Consider the following 16,803-nt stretch of genomic DNA (forward strand, 5'->3'; position numbering starts at 1 on the left):
CTGTGTGCAGAGAGGCACAATCTGATCTTGGCAGGCTTTTTCTAATCCAGATAACTTTTTATAGTTCCATTTTTATTTTTACTTCTAAAAAAGTTCACATAGCTGCCTTGGACATAGTGTTACAGCAGATGTGACGCTACTGACATCTATATTCTGCTGTCTCCAAGTGGCTAAAGAAATCACTATTTGCAGGTTTAAAGCTTAAGATATTGTGATGGTCTTGTTATGCATCCCTATTGCGCCTTCGTGGGAGTCCCTCCTACAGCGGATGTCTCCAGTGGCCCATGTTTGCCCTCGCCGCACACATGTGCACAATCGAATGGTGAAAACAACACCAGCTACAACCTTCTTTTTTTTTTTTTTTTTTTAAACGAGCTAAACCAGCACATTTTAAATTTTTATCTGCTTGTAAAAATATGAGGCCACTATAGAAAATCTCCTTTAAAAACAGAGCGGTATTAGCACATCATCAGCTCTGATGGAGTTCCTCCTAATAAAAGCAGCGATAACACATGCATGACTCATACGCCTTCTATGAGTGGTACACAAAAAGAAGTAACTTATTCTCATGGTTACAAAAATAAAAGAAGTCGTTAAGCCTCGTGGTGTTTATGTAGTGGGCGTATGCACGACCGAGGGATGGAAAGCCCAGGCCTCTGTGCAGCGCTTCTACATGTGATCACATCTAAAACACTCATTCAAACCACAGAGCCCAGTGGTCTGTAAATGAAATTGATGTAAATTAAACCAGTGAATGAATATTGGAATTGTACAGCGCTTTGAGGGCCCTGAAAAGCGCTATATAAATGCAATCCATTAATATTATTATTATTATTATTATTATTAAATGTTTTGCAATACCTTAAACATATACCGGGCTTTTTTTGTTTTTGTTTGGGCCATTCAGCATGCCTCCCGCTCTGAGGCAGCGGTGGTCCTGACTGCCAGGGGGCATTGCCTGTCTAGTATGTAGGTCAGTCATGAAGAATCCCAGCTTCCACAATTACAGAGAATGAGACGGCTTGGGACCCAAAACTATCAAGCCCAACAGCTGGGAGATGTTAGGAAAAAAGATCCTCCTCAGTGACTGTAATGAACATTAATGAATGGAGCTAAAAGGACACATGTGGGCAGATGAAAAACAAAAGAAGGCGGACAGGCAGAAGAGGAAAGAGGCTTTCTGTTTGGTGGAAGAGAAAAAAAATGTTGCAAAAAGGGAAATGTGTTTCAGTCTGAGGAGGTTGCAAAGCATATGTTGGATCAGAAAGCACTGCACATTTTATACTGTGCTTTACTACTGCCATATATGAGCTACTGTGTAGAGGTCTGGGGAAACACATACAAAAGTAACACACAAACAATAACTATAATACAGAAAAGGGCCATTAGATTAATAAATAATGTAGGGTACAGGGACCATACAAATGCACTCTTTGTCAAAATGCAAGCTATTAAATTCCAAGACTTGGTGAAGCTTAAAACAGCGCAAATAATGTATAAAGTCAGAAATAAATTGCTTCCCAAAGAAATCTGTAAATTGTTCATAGAAAGAGAAGGTGGGTATAACTTAAGAGGGAAATGGAATTTAAAAATACAAAGTGCTAGAACAACTTTAAGAACTATGTCAATCTCAATTGCAGGAGTTAAATTATGGAACAGTCTAACAGAAGAAATAAAAGACAGTCAAAACATAAAACAGTTTAAAGTAAAATATAAAAACCTCATTTTAAATAAGTATAAGAATGAAGAAAACGGGGTTAACCCAGGATGGTAATGTTGCTGGTAATGGTGTTGCGGTTCTTTTTTGGTTGTTTTTTTGTTTTTTTGTTTTGTTTTGGTTTGTTGTTTTTCCATAACTTGTGTATCTGCAAATATACACATTCTGTATTTTTCATATGAAAGAAACTATACTGTGGTGGGGCTTGCTAATTTCTTGTTTTTGATTTATGTATGTTATGTTTTGTTTTACTTCATATGTTTATATGTTTCATATGTTGTTTGTTTAATTTAAGACAAAAAAAAAATTTAATGAATGAGAGGTAAAACTTGAGGGGGTAGGGACAAATAAGTAAATACTTCAGCCTACTCCTTTTCAAACAAATAATGGAATGATATTTTGTAATGATTGTGAAGGCACATGTTTGAAATGTTTGAAATAAAAATGAACTGAACTGAACTGAACTGAACTGAAAGCCCGTCCCAGTAACAGAAGGCCTGTAGCATGTAGCCCAGATCCTCAGCTCCTCAAGGGTCCAGCCCGGAGCCTTTGACAGATTGTTCACTGTCCCACGTCTGAGAGTTCAGCAGCGTCACCTGCAGCTATAAAACAAAAACAATAACCAAAGATCTACGCTTAAGAAAGGAGAGCTGACTTATATCAGATAATGGTGCTCTTATTTTGAGTTGTGTATCGTTAAATACTTTAATAACTGTAAGGTTGTTGCAAATGATTGCGAGAAACCCCCTCTTCAGTTATATTCGCCATATATCATTACCCAACATGCACTGGGCAATTATGTATGCAAGACAAACTGGACGTATTTTTATTCACATTAATGTAGTCATAGATAAGTTGATACTATGAAAGTCTCAGTATACAATAAAACTAGAGCATGATGTTGTTGACACTGTGGCAGGTGTTGGGTCAGTCCACCAAATGAATAGACTGAAACAGCCGGATGGATGGAAACATATTCCAATTACAGTTTTATAATTGACATGGACATAATGTGTAGACGCTTAGCTTTCATTTGCGGGTCTCCAGATTCAAATTGGATCAAAAGTTTGGGAGTTTCAGATCCTGAACATGTGCCACCCTCTTTTTAAAGGGACCAAATGTAATTGGATCAACTGACTCAAAGGCTATTTCATGGGTAGGTGTTCCTTTGTTATTATATGCCATTATCAATTAAACAGATAAAAGGTCTGGAGTTGATTTGAGGTGTGAAGATTTTTGTTGTGAAAAACATGCAGCTAAAGGAGCTCTCCACGCAGGTGAAATAAGTCGTCCTTAACCTGCAAAAAGAGAAAAAAAAAACATCCAAGAAATGGCTAGAATAGCTGGATTGGCAAAATCTACACTTTGGTAAATCCTGAGACTCAAGGGAAGCGCTGGTGAACTCGGTGCAAAAAGACCTGGATGTCCACAGAAGAAAACAGCAGCGGATGATCAAAGCAGATAAACCCCCTCAGAACAGCCAACCAAGTGAACAACACTCTCCAGGAGTCTGCGTATTGATATCCAAATCTACAATAAAGAGAAGACTGCATGAAAGTAAATACAGAGAGTTCACTGGAAGGCACTCATAAGCCTCAAGAACAGAAAAAAGCCAGCACAGTTCTGCAAAAGCATTCTTTGGACAGATGAAAGCAAGACCTCTGTCAGAATGATGGCAAGTAAAAGTTTGGAGAAGGCAGCTCATGATCCAAAGGATACCACATCATTTGTAAAACATACCAGAGGTAGTGTGATGGTTTGGGCGTGCATGGCTGCCAGTGGCACTGGGACACGAGTGTTTACTGATGATGTGACACAAGACAGAAGCAGCCGAATGAACTCTGAAGCGTTCGGAGACAGACTGTCTGCTCAAATCCAGCTAAATGCAGCAAATTGATTGAGGAGTGTCTCATAATACAGAAGGACAGTGATCCTAGACATACAGCCAAAGCAACCCAGGAGTTTATTAAAGCAAAGCAGTGGAATATTCCAAGAAAGTCACCTGATCTCGACCCAGCATGCATTTCACTTGTTGAAGTCTAAACTTCAGACAGAAAGGCAAACAAACAGCAACTGAACGCCGCTGCAGTCAAAGCCTGCTCGAGCATTAAAAAGAAGGAAAGCCAGCGTCTGGTGATGTCCATGAGTTCAAGACTTCAGGCTGTCATTGCGGGCAAAGAGTTTTCAACCAAGTATTAGAAACGAACATTTCATTTTCAGTTATTACTTTCGGGCCCTGAAATAAAGGGATTGTGTTGAAAAATGTTTTAGTTCCTCACATGTTTATCTTTTGTTTAACCCACTGGATTAAAGCTGGAAGTCAACGGCATCTTAGTTGTTTCATTTAAAATTCTTTGTGGTCATGTACAGAACCAAAATGAGAAAAAAGTTGTCTCTGTCCAAATGTATATGGGCCTAATTGTAGCTGCTCTGTGTCCTTTTTTAGGCTTTTTTAAAACTGTTTTTTTTTTTTTACCGGTTTAGCCGTGCATTGTACATTCAAATTAACCAAAGAGAAAAAGTTCACGTTTCACTTTTCTGTACACAAACATCTTGAAATAGCTCACAGAAGCCACGTGCCTCTTGGTAAATCTAAATTCTGCAAGTCTGACAGGACAAAGTCTGATGGGATGTAAGATAACTCTTCTGGTAACTGGAACTTAATTGTGTCAGACCTGAAGGAAACTGCTGCACATCAGGACAAGATGATTCCTGTTTTTTTCCCGTGTGACTGTCACGTGACTTCTAAACTTAGTTTAGTGAGTAAGTGCTCAATATGTAGCAACCGCAGTGCAGTTTCACCTGCTCTACAAACTGCTGCCACAAACACATGAGAAAAAGCAACACGCAGCTACTCATTCATTGTGCTGCCTTTATTAAAAGCACTTTTTTTCACCCTTAGCCAAGGGATTGTGTTTACTTGAAGCCCCGCAAGGTCAGATTCTGTAATCATGGAAAATGTGAGTCATTATTTTGCCTACTTGCAAGGTATTTTGGAAGGTCTGTTGAAATTTCAGCCCTCTTTCTATCAAATAAACAAAGATATTTTAAGGTTGTTTTCACTGTTAGGAGTGTTTAGAGCACGTACATTATTCTGCAGGAGAGGAATCAGTGCATATGACCTATAGTAACAAATCATTTTGTGTTGGAATAGTGATTTATACCCTCTGAGTATCGGCTGAAATCAGAATTCCACTGTAGAAATGCCAAATGTGCATAATGCAAACAAAAGAAATCATCTGATATGGATCAAAAGCAAATCTATTATCATTTCTTTTACAAATTCTCTCTTTTATTTCATCTAGGGCCAAGTATTTCCGAGGGAAAAAGCTGAACGGGGAGTACGAGATCCGTGTCGAGCAGGTACAGTGTATTTAATAACGCTATTCTGCCTATTCATTATTTTAAAGTCATCATTGATAGCTATTGTGTTATGTACTCATTGATCCTTTAAACATAAATATTTTGCCTCTTAACAGCTTCGTACTGATTGCGCAGCAACATGTCACTAAAATATTTGTAATAAATGATATGAAATGATTTACAAAATGTTTGGTTTTTTATCTGTTCAAAACCAAAACTGTATAATAATGAATAATGCACACCAAGGTTATTGTCCATTTAATAAGAATGTAATAAATGTTGACAGACTATGGCAGTCCTGACGAGCTACATGTCGTCTTCCATTTAAAGTTTTTGTAAATCATCAGTTTGGCACTTTGTGACATGTGTGCAGTGGTCCCTTGTTTATCGCAGGAGTTACGTTCCAAAAATAACCTGTGTTACGGGTCCCAGATGTGAAGACCACAATAACAAAAAGAATACAAATCTGTAAAAATAAAGGTAGAGTCTCAGAGAAAGAATCACAGGAGCACTCGTGTCTTTTCCCGAATTGCATCTCTTATTTCAGATCAACAAATATAATTTACATCCAGTGCTTTCACTTGTCAGATATGCTCAATAACTGTAAAAGGTAAATAAAAGGCATTTGGCAAATATATGCATCTATGGTCATTACATTTCTCCAGTTTACACTGTTAACCACACTATTCCTTCACTCATTTACATCAGCAGTGCAGATAGCATATAATGCCTTAAACGTCTTAGTGCTCTTTCTCACATATAGGGCAAACTCAAAATAGCTTATCCACAAATCTGATATAAGTGCATAAATCTTACTAGATTAGACAAAACACACCTGGATGTATTACTTTGCAATGTAACAACATAAATGTACATTCATTCTTAGCTTATTCTTAACATTTCCACATCACTTGAACCATAAAGTATATATAAGATATTTTAATCTCAAATAATCTGATGTCAGGGCCTTTACAGTTAAATTGGAGCACCACACACACATATTTGCTTGTTAAATGGAGTTTACCAAGTTTAAATACATCCCGCGGGCTGGCGAACTCTCGCGGTAACTCTCGCGATAACTCGCGGTAACTCTCGCGATAACTTGGGGCTGCGCGGCTCGGCTTTACCACCGCTGCGGTGCCGCGCTTCAGTAATTTTCAACTAAACCCCGCTTAAGGTTACATCGGCGGTGTCAACATAACTCTCAGTAAACACCGAAGTAGAACAAGGCACAAAACCCTCATACACTGTATTTTTAAGACGATACTGACCTGTAAAAATAAAGGTAGAGTCTCAGAGAAAGAATCACAGGAGCACTCGTGTCTTTTCCCGAATTGCATCTGAGAGGACAGGAAGTTGGTCCGCTCTAGGCAACCGCGGGCGAACGACTACAGTGTCAACAGTTCCGTTTATTATTTCTCACTTTTACTCTCCTCAATTGTTATGGACTACACGTAATGAATGTAAAATAATAATTGTCTTAATTGCTGACATATGTTTTTCTTAAAAATAATAAAATTTCCCAAAATGTGGTAGCACATTTGTGTTCACCACACCTGCAACAGACGAAATCCGCGAAGTAGTCAGCTTAATTATTTTACAGTTATTATAGATATTTTAAGGCTATAAAAAAAACATTACACACTTTATGCACTTTTCTCAGACAGACATGAACATTTTCACACGTTTCTCTCTTGTTTAAACACTCGCAAAGTTCAAACCTTCGTAGAAAAATAAGTCCAGTATTATAAAATGAAACCTTTATTGTATTTTTCTTTCGAACATGAGGGTTTGAGGTCTTACTTTTCATGTTTTCTTCAAGCTAAAACTACACCGCTAGCTTAACGGCTAATTTAAGTTAATGAAGTTGTTCTTTGTCTTAATGGACACTTAAAATTTCTTCTCAGTCTTGAAATCTAAATGATAAGAGTTTTTTTTTTTTTTTAATTAACAGCGTATAACATTTAAGTGAATGCTTTAGTTGTTTAGGGGAAAAAACCTCCTAACGCTTCCACTCATGTGTCACCATATTCAATTATTCCTGTAAGGAAGAAAGCGTACGTTAATTCAGCACAGTTATGAAATTACCGCTTATATGTCTAGACATACGGTATTTACAGTGTGTAGATACCATCTAATTTACCTTAAAAAAGCTGTTCAGTTTGACATGTGCAAGCCATTGTTGAGACTGAAGCTGTCTTTGAAATGGAGTGGTGTGTTTTTATGTGAGAAGGGAAAGAAACCGCAGAAAGCTGGAACGCTGATTTTATAGCCTGTTTGCTTTACTCTCAACTGTTGTGGTCACATCCTCCTTCCAGGACGGCGTGGGAGCTGGAATGAATCAACACTTTCTTTTGAAAATCGATTTTTCTTTTTTTTTAATCTTGCGGCCTCATAATTATTGAACTCCAATAAAAATGCAGCTGATTTAATAATAAGCTCCCTTAAGAGAATAGTGAGGGTGAAGCGACGTATGAGCACCCCTCCACCCCCCACATAGCTCAGCTATAGCTTGAACTGACCTACTTGGATTTTGTTCGACCCTCTTTCCCAGAAGCCCCCTGCACTGACAAATACAAGTCGGTTGCTAATTGCCTTCAGCAGCCAGATTCTTCATCGGCTGTTTGGAGCCTCAGAATGATGGAAACACGATCTCTGTGTGAAAACTTTGCGACATGCTGCGATGAACCATTTTAGGGAACAACAATAAAAGCAGAGAGTCCCACTGCACTGGCTTCTGCTCTCTTGAATTCCACTGTTGTTGGCTTCTTATATAAATGTCCTTTCTTGAGTGACTTTGGGCTTTGGGGAGGCCAATCAATGTCTGATAGGTTTCCACTGTGTGCTTTTCTATCCAGGAATGTTTTTACACACTGCACTGGGAGTGTGTTTGGGATAATTGCTGTTGCCAGTCAAACACTTTCCAGATGATATTACTTGGCAGATAAGAAAAATCTAACTGCACTTTTCTGCTTTCATATTTCCATCCAGTGTGACAGTTTGGGAGCTGAAATGCAGTTCCACACCATGACAGAGCCTCCTCTGTGATCGACTGAAGGGCCAGATGCATCTCTTAAGTCTTTGTTGTATTTTTTTTTTGTCATTTTTGAAGAACATGACATTTAGATTATATTCAGTTGCTTCAGATTTAGTTTTTGGGGCCTGCCACTTCCTTTTTTGTCCTCCGCTTGTTCAGTTTTCCTCAATTTTCTTTAACAAAATGTACACCATGCCAAGATATGTCAAGTATTTAGCTAATAGCTCTTTGGGAATCACTTTGTTGGTGCAAAAATACTTTTTTATGCCTGTCAAACTGTGTTATCTTTGGCACTTTTACAACTAAAGAAATGGGAATAAATGGTGTGACGGGCTGCTAGTGACAAAGTGCCTAAAGATACAATTTAAATGAGCTCTTTGCTAATTTGTCTGCTTTGTATAGACACAGCACTGGTAAAAAAAGGGGGCCAATGTTCAAAGTAAGAGCGGCTGCTCAAGACTGCATTGAAAAATTACAAGACAGTGTGGCTTTTCAGAAGCAAAACATAAAGAAATCAAGGGTGGCTCAAGATTTTTGCCCAGTACTGAAAATAGCCTCTTTGTTTTTTTCACCAGAGTTGAAAGATAGCTCAACATGAAGGCCGTTTAGGTGCTCCCTGAGCTGTTTTTTCTCTGTTATAATGTAATTACAAACTGCATGCCTTACATGGATGGACATTTAGTTTGCTAGTTGCCATGCATCATGTTCATGCTGGTTAAGCTTTCTAAAGCAATGCCAAACCTTCATAACTCTTCTCTGACTTGCTTGCTGCCATATAAGGTACCATCTTTAGACTCGCAGAGCACACACTCACCACAGCGTGTGATGGTGCACTAAAGGAGGCCGGGTGCCAGTCCGAACTTGTCCGAAAGAGAACCAGGAGAGACTGGCTTTGATTCTCAGATGTGATCTCTCATTAAAGTGTGCTGCCTCTTATTTACACGACTCACTTCGAACTTCAGTTTAGTTGATGCTCACAGCCCCGTGTACACTGGCTAATCCCATTTTTCTTTTTTTAACCACTAAACAGATGCTTGTGGCAGTGCTGCTGGTGGCTTATTTGTGCTCCTAAGTGACTCATAAAACAAGCTTGAACCCATTGCTTTCTCACAAAATCATTACATGCAGCTTGTTCAGTAGTATTTCTTGATTCTGTTGGGGTTGAGGGTAACTGTAAGTCAGCATACCTTCTGGATTACAAACACACAAACAGTCCTGACTGCAGAGAGCCTGTTTCTGTGTAACTTCTTCACTGCACTCGGCAGTCATCGGGCTGGGAGTTGTAGATTTCTTTCTTTCATTGAAGCAGTTAGGCAGCACAGTGGCACCGTGGTTAGCACTGTTGCCGCACAGCAAGAAGGTCCTGAGTTCAATTCCACCATCAGGCCGGGGTCTTTCTGTGTGGAGTTTACATGTTCTCCCCGTGTTTGCGTGGGTTCCCTCCGGGTACTCCGGCTTCCTCCCACCGTCTAAAGACATGCAGCTTGTGGGGATAGGTTAATTGATTAATCCAAATTGCCCATAGGAGTGAATGTGAATGGTTGTCTGTCTCTGTGTGTTAGCCCTGCGACAGACTGGCGACCTTTCCAGGGTGTACCCTGCCTCAACAGACCCAGCCTTTCTGATGAGTTTGTTCAGTTTGTTTGCGTCCTTTGCTTGATGCCTCGCCCCCTGCATGCCGCAGCAAAGAAGATGGTGCTCACAACAACAGACTGATAAAACATTTAGAGCAGCCAGCTGCATACATTGAAGTATCTGAGCTTTTGTAGAAAGTAAGTCCAGCTCAGACCCTTTTTGTAGGCAGCGTCAGTGTTAGCAGACCACTGCAGCCTGTGGTCCAGTTGATACTTATGTAAATGGTAAACTGCCTGTATTTGTATAGCGCTTTACTTAGTCCCTATGGACCCCAAAGCACTTTACACTACATCCACCCATTCACACACTGGTGATGGCAGCTACATTGTAGCCACAGCCACCCTGGGGCGCACTGACAGAGGCGAGGCTGCCAGACACTGGCGCCACCGGGCCCTCTGACCACCACCAGTAGGCAACGGGAAGTGTCTTGCCCAAGGACACAACGACCGAGACTGTCGGAGCCGGGCTCGAACCGGCAACCTTCTGATAACAAGACGAACTGCCAACTCTTGAGCCACGATCGCCCCAAATTTTATATTGTGAATATTTCAACATCAGTCCCACCAATGCAGACGGGGGAGGGTCGGGATCTGTTCCTGCCAAAGTCCTCCACCAGCTCCTTTGTTTTGGCCACATTTAGCTGCAGGTGATTCACCTCACACACCGATCAGTCAGTCCTCTGTACGCCTCTTCCTATCCCATCTCCATACTTCCAGTAATGGCTGTGTCATCAGAGAATTTCTGCAGGAGACGAGTTTCTTTGATGTACTTGAAGTCGGCTCTATAGATGATGAAGAGAAAAGGGGAGAGCACAGTTCCCTGCATTTCCATCCCAATCTTTAATCACTCTAACCTGTTGCACATCCTTAGTGTTCGGCCTCACGTACAACTCACTACAAACCATTTCCTTTGCAACCCCCCACTGAACATTAATGAAATTTGCTAAATACTAAAAGGGTAAAAACAGTTATGACAAAGGCTACATATCTACAGATTTCCCAGATATTTCTACCTCACTGTGGTCCTGTCTAACCAAGCAAGGCCCAAACAGGGAAACATCAGAAATCAATTATATCCCTAACATAACCCCGTCTTCTGACCTGCGTCTGTATTATATCCTTCATAGATGTTAACTTGAGGAGTTTTATCTCGCAGTAGGTGGCTGTAGATTATTCGACCCACTGACTCAGTCAATTTGTTATTTGAACACTTGCCTGCTGTTTTACATTTAGACTCAAGAGCTGTGTTCATTCAGACGAGTGGTACATTCCACAGATCTCTGGAGCTTGTGGGATATCCATCTCCTACAATGCCTTTTGTATGTGTCTGAAGGGTCTTGGATGTGTTGCAGCCTTGTGGCAGTGCCAAGTTCAAGACCTTCTTATTTAGTTTCTCGTGCACTGGCAGTTTTTTTTACCGTGCCTGTTTCACTTTTAGATATTTAGAAAATTCTGACAGTCTGCTGCAAGATTTTTGTAAAGTTCAACAGCTACAATCAATGTTGATCACAGACGTAATGACACCCAACAACAGGCTGGCAGACAAACTGCCTGTTTACTACCCACAACTCATAAACACTGTAATTTACACAATTGGACAGATTAAACAGAACTGAAGAGGTCTGTTGTTTGCAAAAGAACAAGAGGCACTTCTGTAGGGTTGCCGGCTCGTGTGGTTTGGGTCGCGCGGGGCAACATCTGCTGGGCAGGCATATGACCTCAGCGCCGTCCACGCTCCTTTCCGCTGCAGTCATGGCAGCTCACAGGCAGTTGGCTGTATGTTATCCGTACCATTTTTTTGGCTCGTACTTGCCCATGACATAGGGCATGTGAGGAGAGCTTTCAGAAGACGGATGGTTTGGTGTGTAACTTGCTGCCTTCTGTTGCTCCGTTGCACTTAGCATCTGTCGTGAATTTCAGCCGTCAATGCCTCAGTGGATTATTTCACTGTTGCACAAGGTGGTAGCTATTAGCAACAAATACCTCTCTGTGGTGCATATGAATAGTCCACTGTACTTCAGGCTTCTCAATTGCATCAGCATGGGATTCAGCCGAGCTTATCGAGAACGACGAAAACATTAAACAAAGTATCTGCCCCGCAACTACTGCGTGTTCCCCATGTGCTGAGTCAAGTCACGCAGTTTTGTTCTGACTGCAGCGTAAAACTGAACAGCTCGACCTCAAATAACAAAAACAGCGCATCACATGCCAGATAATGTGGGATTAATAAAACTGCTATATTTATGTAACGTTTTCTATTTAGAGTTGTTTTTAAACTAGGTGTCAGTTTGTCAAGGTTTTCCCCCATTGAAACCAGAGATGTAAAGCAATAAAAGAAGCAGTTTGGAGCAGAAAAACATCTATTTTGAGGTGAAAAGAAATCACACAATTGGAGCTAGGGGTAGTGAGAGGCAGTTTTTATTCACTGGCAGAAAACGAACTTAGAAACACAATACATGAGCACTAGAAACAAAACCAAAATCCAAACTGGGAAGGATGACCTCAACTGGGAGTTCATGACATAACCTGACAAAACATGACGACTGAGGAACACACAGCTAACACGGAGGACACGTGGGAAAAACACAGGGCTTAAATACATGCTGGCATAATCAGGGAATGGGAGACAAGAGGGAAACACAGCTGGGATAATGCACTCATGACGAGACGCTGGGAAGCAGAACTGAAACCATAAACATGGGACCAGGACTACCAAAGTAAAACAGGAAACTGAGACAAAGCACCAAGATGCAGACTAGACACTAAGACGTGGAAACATAGAAACCTGAAGCACAGAGATGATACAAAACAGAAACCACAATCCAAGGACTGACGATGTAACATAAGCAGAAAACCATAAATCATAATGATAATCAGAACTATCAGTTCACCAAAAAACACAAAGCATTGGGTCTGTGACCAAGTACCGTGACAGTTACTGAGACTTCACCGCTTACGCTTAAGATGACAGTTCAGTTTGTCCTGGAGACTTGCGAACTTAAAGACCCAAAATTTCCATTGCACGTGTTACACTTCAAATAAATTCAGACAATTTCAGCTTTAATACTTCAACTAATCTCTGGTTTGCTCCTTCAGTCAAAACTGGAAATCATGAAATATTTTATGTAAAAAATTATCAAATGTTTTTACCTTCAAGAAAAAAAAAATTGTCGTTTTGGACATTTTTGCAAATCAAAGATTTAGGTGTAACGTGGCTGGTCCGTTTAAGTTGTTTTTGATTCAGGACCAAGCAAAATGCACCTTTACCCACGTGAAAGTTAATAACCTTCCTTAGTCCGGATCTAAAAATACCAACAAAGATTCCAGATGAGCTGCTGTCAGATGGTGTTTACTGTAAACAGTATCCATGGGTTAATGTAACTTGGCATAAGTTGACAGAGCGCACAAATAAATACTCCTTGTTGCCTTTCACCACAGCAGTGTTTGCCTAGTATGAGACTTTATCAGTCAGGAAGAGGCTGTATGTGATTCAAAGGCCAGTTAGACGTTAGCTGTGTGCTAAAAAGAAGAAAAGATCACAAGTTTGGATGACTGTGATGAAAGTAGCTGTGAGTAGAGGGAATGACAATGAAACTGAAAGTGCAGAAATTCAAACAAGCTTAAGTAAGCAAGATTTGTTGTTCTCAGCTTTGAGCCATAGTTAAACTTAATCGTAAATCAACTTTCTCCCAAACTGTGTTTCTGCTATAGCAGTTTGACTGCACAACATTCTTAATTCAGCCTGGATGCAGGTCAACAGATGAGAAGAATCAGTTCTGGAGGCAGTTGTCCTGTGTATCACTTCCTGTTTTCCTTTCCCAGGGCAAGAGCTGTTCCAAGACAAGTGTCTGAATGTGGTACCGTGATGGTAACCATGGCACTGTGAAAAGCCTCCTGCCCTGGCTTCTGGGCCTGTGCCCTGTACCAGCTTCTTTATCCATTACTACCCAGTGACACTGGCTGTTAGCACTCCTTTTAAATGTAACCAGCCAATTGGAGATGGTGTGTAATTCTTGAAGCTTGCCAAAATGTTGCCCACTCTCTGGTTTTATCAGGTCACCACACAAGCCACTGTAGGCCCTGGTGTTTGGGATGGGATTTGTTTAGAAGCAGCACGGTGCATTAGTGCGTACATGTGCATGGGAGTGTCACGCAGTCAGTGTGCATTTGGGTGTGTTGTGCATTTAGGAGCCTTTCTTGGCACGGCATGTGCTGCAAAGCACACAGATGTTTCTTTTGGGAATGGGTATCAGTAAGAGGGGAGCTGAGAAAAGCACCAGAGCCAAATACATGTCCTTCAGGCACAGTGAGCAAGAGTGGCGCCTCGTTGTCCCTGAAATAAGATTATGGTATTTATTCGCCCCCTGCTCTTCCTCTGAGAGTGCAAAACAATAAATTAAAAGAGGTGGGTGTTTCTTTTTTTCCCTCCCTCTCGCTCTTGCCCCTCCAACCCCACCCAAAAAAACCTGAACAGTTTTGTTACTCAGCAAATTCTTTTTAAAGGAAGTTTACTCCCCCATACAAGGTTTACATGGGCCACAGAGCTATCCTATCCTGATAATAGTCCTTTTTATGTAGATGAAAGCCCGTGTGAGTCTCAATAAAGTTTGGCAAAGCCTCAGATGAAAAACACAGCTTGAGGATGTCCAGATACCAATTTGCTTAACTAGCAATGCAAGCTTATTTGTTTATTAAATTACGCAAATACTGGACTGAAAATGAGTGATGAATCCACATTTTACATTTTTTTTGGTTAAAATCAGCTTTAATATGTAAGAGAAAGGTATAACCATCAAAACACAGTGGAGGCTGTCGTGGTTTTTGGCTGAATTCATCCAGTGATGATCTTATCAAAAGTGATGGAAGAATGAATGCAGGAAAATACTGCTCTGGAAAGCAACTGATTGGTAATAGCGTCACGTTTCGGTCTGACAGTGATTCCAAATCTAGTTCCAGTCCAGTAAAAGCAAACCCGGATAGAAAAAGACATAATGGGACACTACCAGTCATGGACTGGCCACCCCAGAGCCCGAACCTTAACATTATGTAGGCAGTGTGTGATCAAGCTTGTTAGAATTGTAAACTAAATCTGATATTGACTTTTTTTTTTATCTGTACTGTTGTCTGCCAACACCTAAGGGGGAATGTCTTAGGTGCTAAATGCCCAATTGTGTTTCTGTAATGTGTAATGAATTTGGGATTTTGTAAGAGTTCTACACTGGTAGAATAAAAGCAGTCTACCAGTGACACTGTGAATAAAGAAAAAAAATGGTTTGCTGACCATTCTTGCAGTTAACTACAACTTTCTCCAAGCTGTGAACTGTGACATACCTTAATGCAGATCTGTCAGACCAGCTGCAAAGGGTTTCTTGCATCTAACAAGTCCATGATTTAGACCGTCAGCCCTCGAGTCATAAACGTATTTGATTAGCTGAATGCCATATGTCATTAGCCATGTGCTGTACATGTGTTCTGGGATTTATTCCAAAGGCCAGATATCACTGTGGGAAGGTGTTTTTCACCCCATGAGTGTCCTTGGGAAACATTTGAATTGTAAAAATAAGAAGAATTTTCTTTTTCAGAATAATAATAATAGTATCTTCAAATGGTAAATGGCCTGTATTTGTATAGTGCTTTACTAGTCCCTAAGGACCCCAAAGCGCTTTACACAACCAGTCATCCACCCATTCACACACACATTCACACACTGGTGATGGCAGCTACATTGTAGCCACAGCCACCCTGGGGCGCACTGACAGAGGCTTCAGATGTAGCCCATTAGGTGTGCTACATTTTGATATGCTTTTTGGGTCCGGCTCTCCAGCCAAAAGCAGTGTTTTCAGTATCTCGTCCTCGTGGCGTAATCATGCAGCAGTTAAAGCAGAGCTGAGAACCAAACAAACGCTTGGCTCTCCGTTTGACACTTTTGTGAAATGGTTATGAAATGGTCGCTTGGTTATTATTTCATTTTTACTCACCGAGCCACAGCCAAGCCACAGCTGGCTTGGGATTAGCACACCAGGAAATGCAGCCGTGTTTCCTGTGAAATGTGGCGCTCGAGAGTCGACCACGTCACTTCAGATTGACTTTTTGCTTTTCCACAGAGAGCAGGCTACTTGTTTAGGGCCCATTTAATCCACTACATGAGTGTCATGTCTCATACTTGAAAGTGATGTGACGACTACCAAACGGCAGCGTTTCGTGTCTGAGGTCAACCGACTGCTGTTTAGTGTCCCTCCAGGGGCGTTCTGTACCTGCGGCAGATGGAAGTTTACAGTGACACAGCTTGACAGACTCTCCTCTGAGGGAAAGCAGAGAGCATGTTCAGAGTGAGGAATGAGGTCTGACAAACAGGCTGGAGCTGCATATTTAGGGTGTAGCTTTGGTTATATTACGCAGACATATTGTTTCTGCTGTATAATGCAATTCAATTCAACTCGTTATAACTGACTACAGTAGCTGTAGGGGCACCAATGACTGTAAATGTGTGTTGTGTTTTTTAAGTGGATATGATGTATTTGTACAAGAAGGTACAGCTGGAGAATTTTTAGCTAATCCTAGTTAGCATGAGTAATTCACGACACAAAGAGGTATTAATGTTGGCTAGCAAAGAACAGAAATTTATTTTTTTGACAAACTTGCTCAGGAGGTAGAGAAAGTTATCTACGTACTGGAAGTTTGGTGTTTTGGTCTCTGGCTGTTCCAGTTTGTTTGCCAAAGTGTCTTTGGGTGAGATACTGAATGGCAATGCCTCAAGATACTCTGAGGCATTCATCGGAGAATTGGATGAATGAAGCATGTCGTGCACTCAGAGTGCTTTGCTTCGAGTGATCACGTAGAGTAGAAAAACTACATAAGAACTAGTCCATTTACTATTTAATTAGAGGATATGGGAATTCTTGGGGAGAACATGAGGCCCAAGTGGAGCTGAACCACAATTTGTGGTTGAATTTTAAGTCCTGGAGTTTGCCATATGGGTGAGTGCCACAGTTGACAGTAAAGGTCTAAGCATAACTTCATAACCATTCGTCTAATGGTTAGAGGTAGATATA

The 16,803-nt window shown here is 40.8% G+C and overlaps 1 protein-coding gene across 2 annotated transcripts in view; it reads left to right on the plus strand.

Annotated features, from left to right (window-relative positions):
• syn3 (synapsin III) overlaps positions 1–16,803 on the plus strand; it is a 133,841-nt gene that overhangs the window by 25,943 nt on the left and 91,095 nt on the right. For both annotated transcript variants that reach the window (XM_085437581.1, XM_085437580.1), the window contains exon 3: positions 5,023–5,080. In XM_085437581.1, coding sequence (XP_085293707.1) covers positions 5,023–5,080 — 58 coding nt within the window. The remainder of the gene's footprint in view (positions 1–5,022; positions 5,081–16,803) is intronic.

The sequence above is a fragment of the Copadichromis virginalis genome, linkage group LG17, assembly GCF_057382275.1.
Source record: "Copadichromis virginalis isolate Kocher_CV1m ecotype Utaka linkage group LG17, C_Virginalis_male_GT1.1, whole genome shotgun sequence".
NCBI lineage: Eukaryota > Metazoa > Chordata > Actinopteri > Cichliformes > Cichlidae > Copadichromis > Copadichromis virginalis.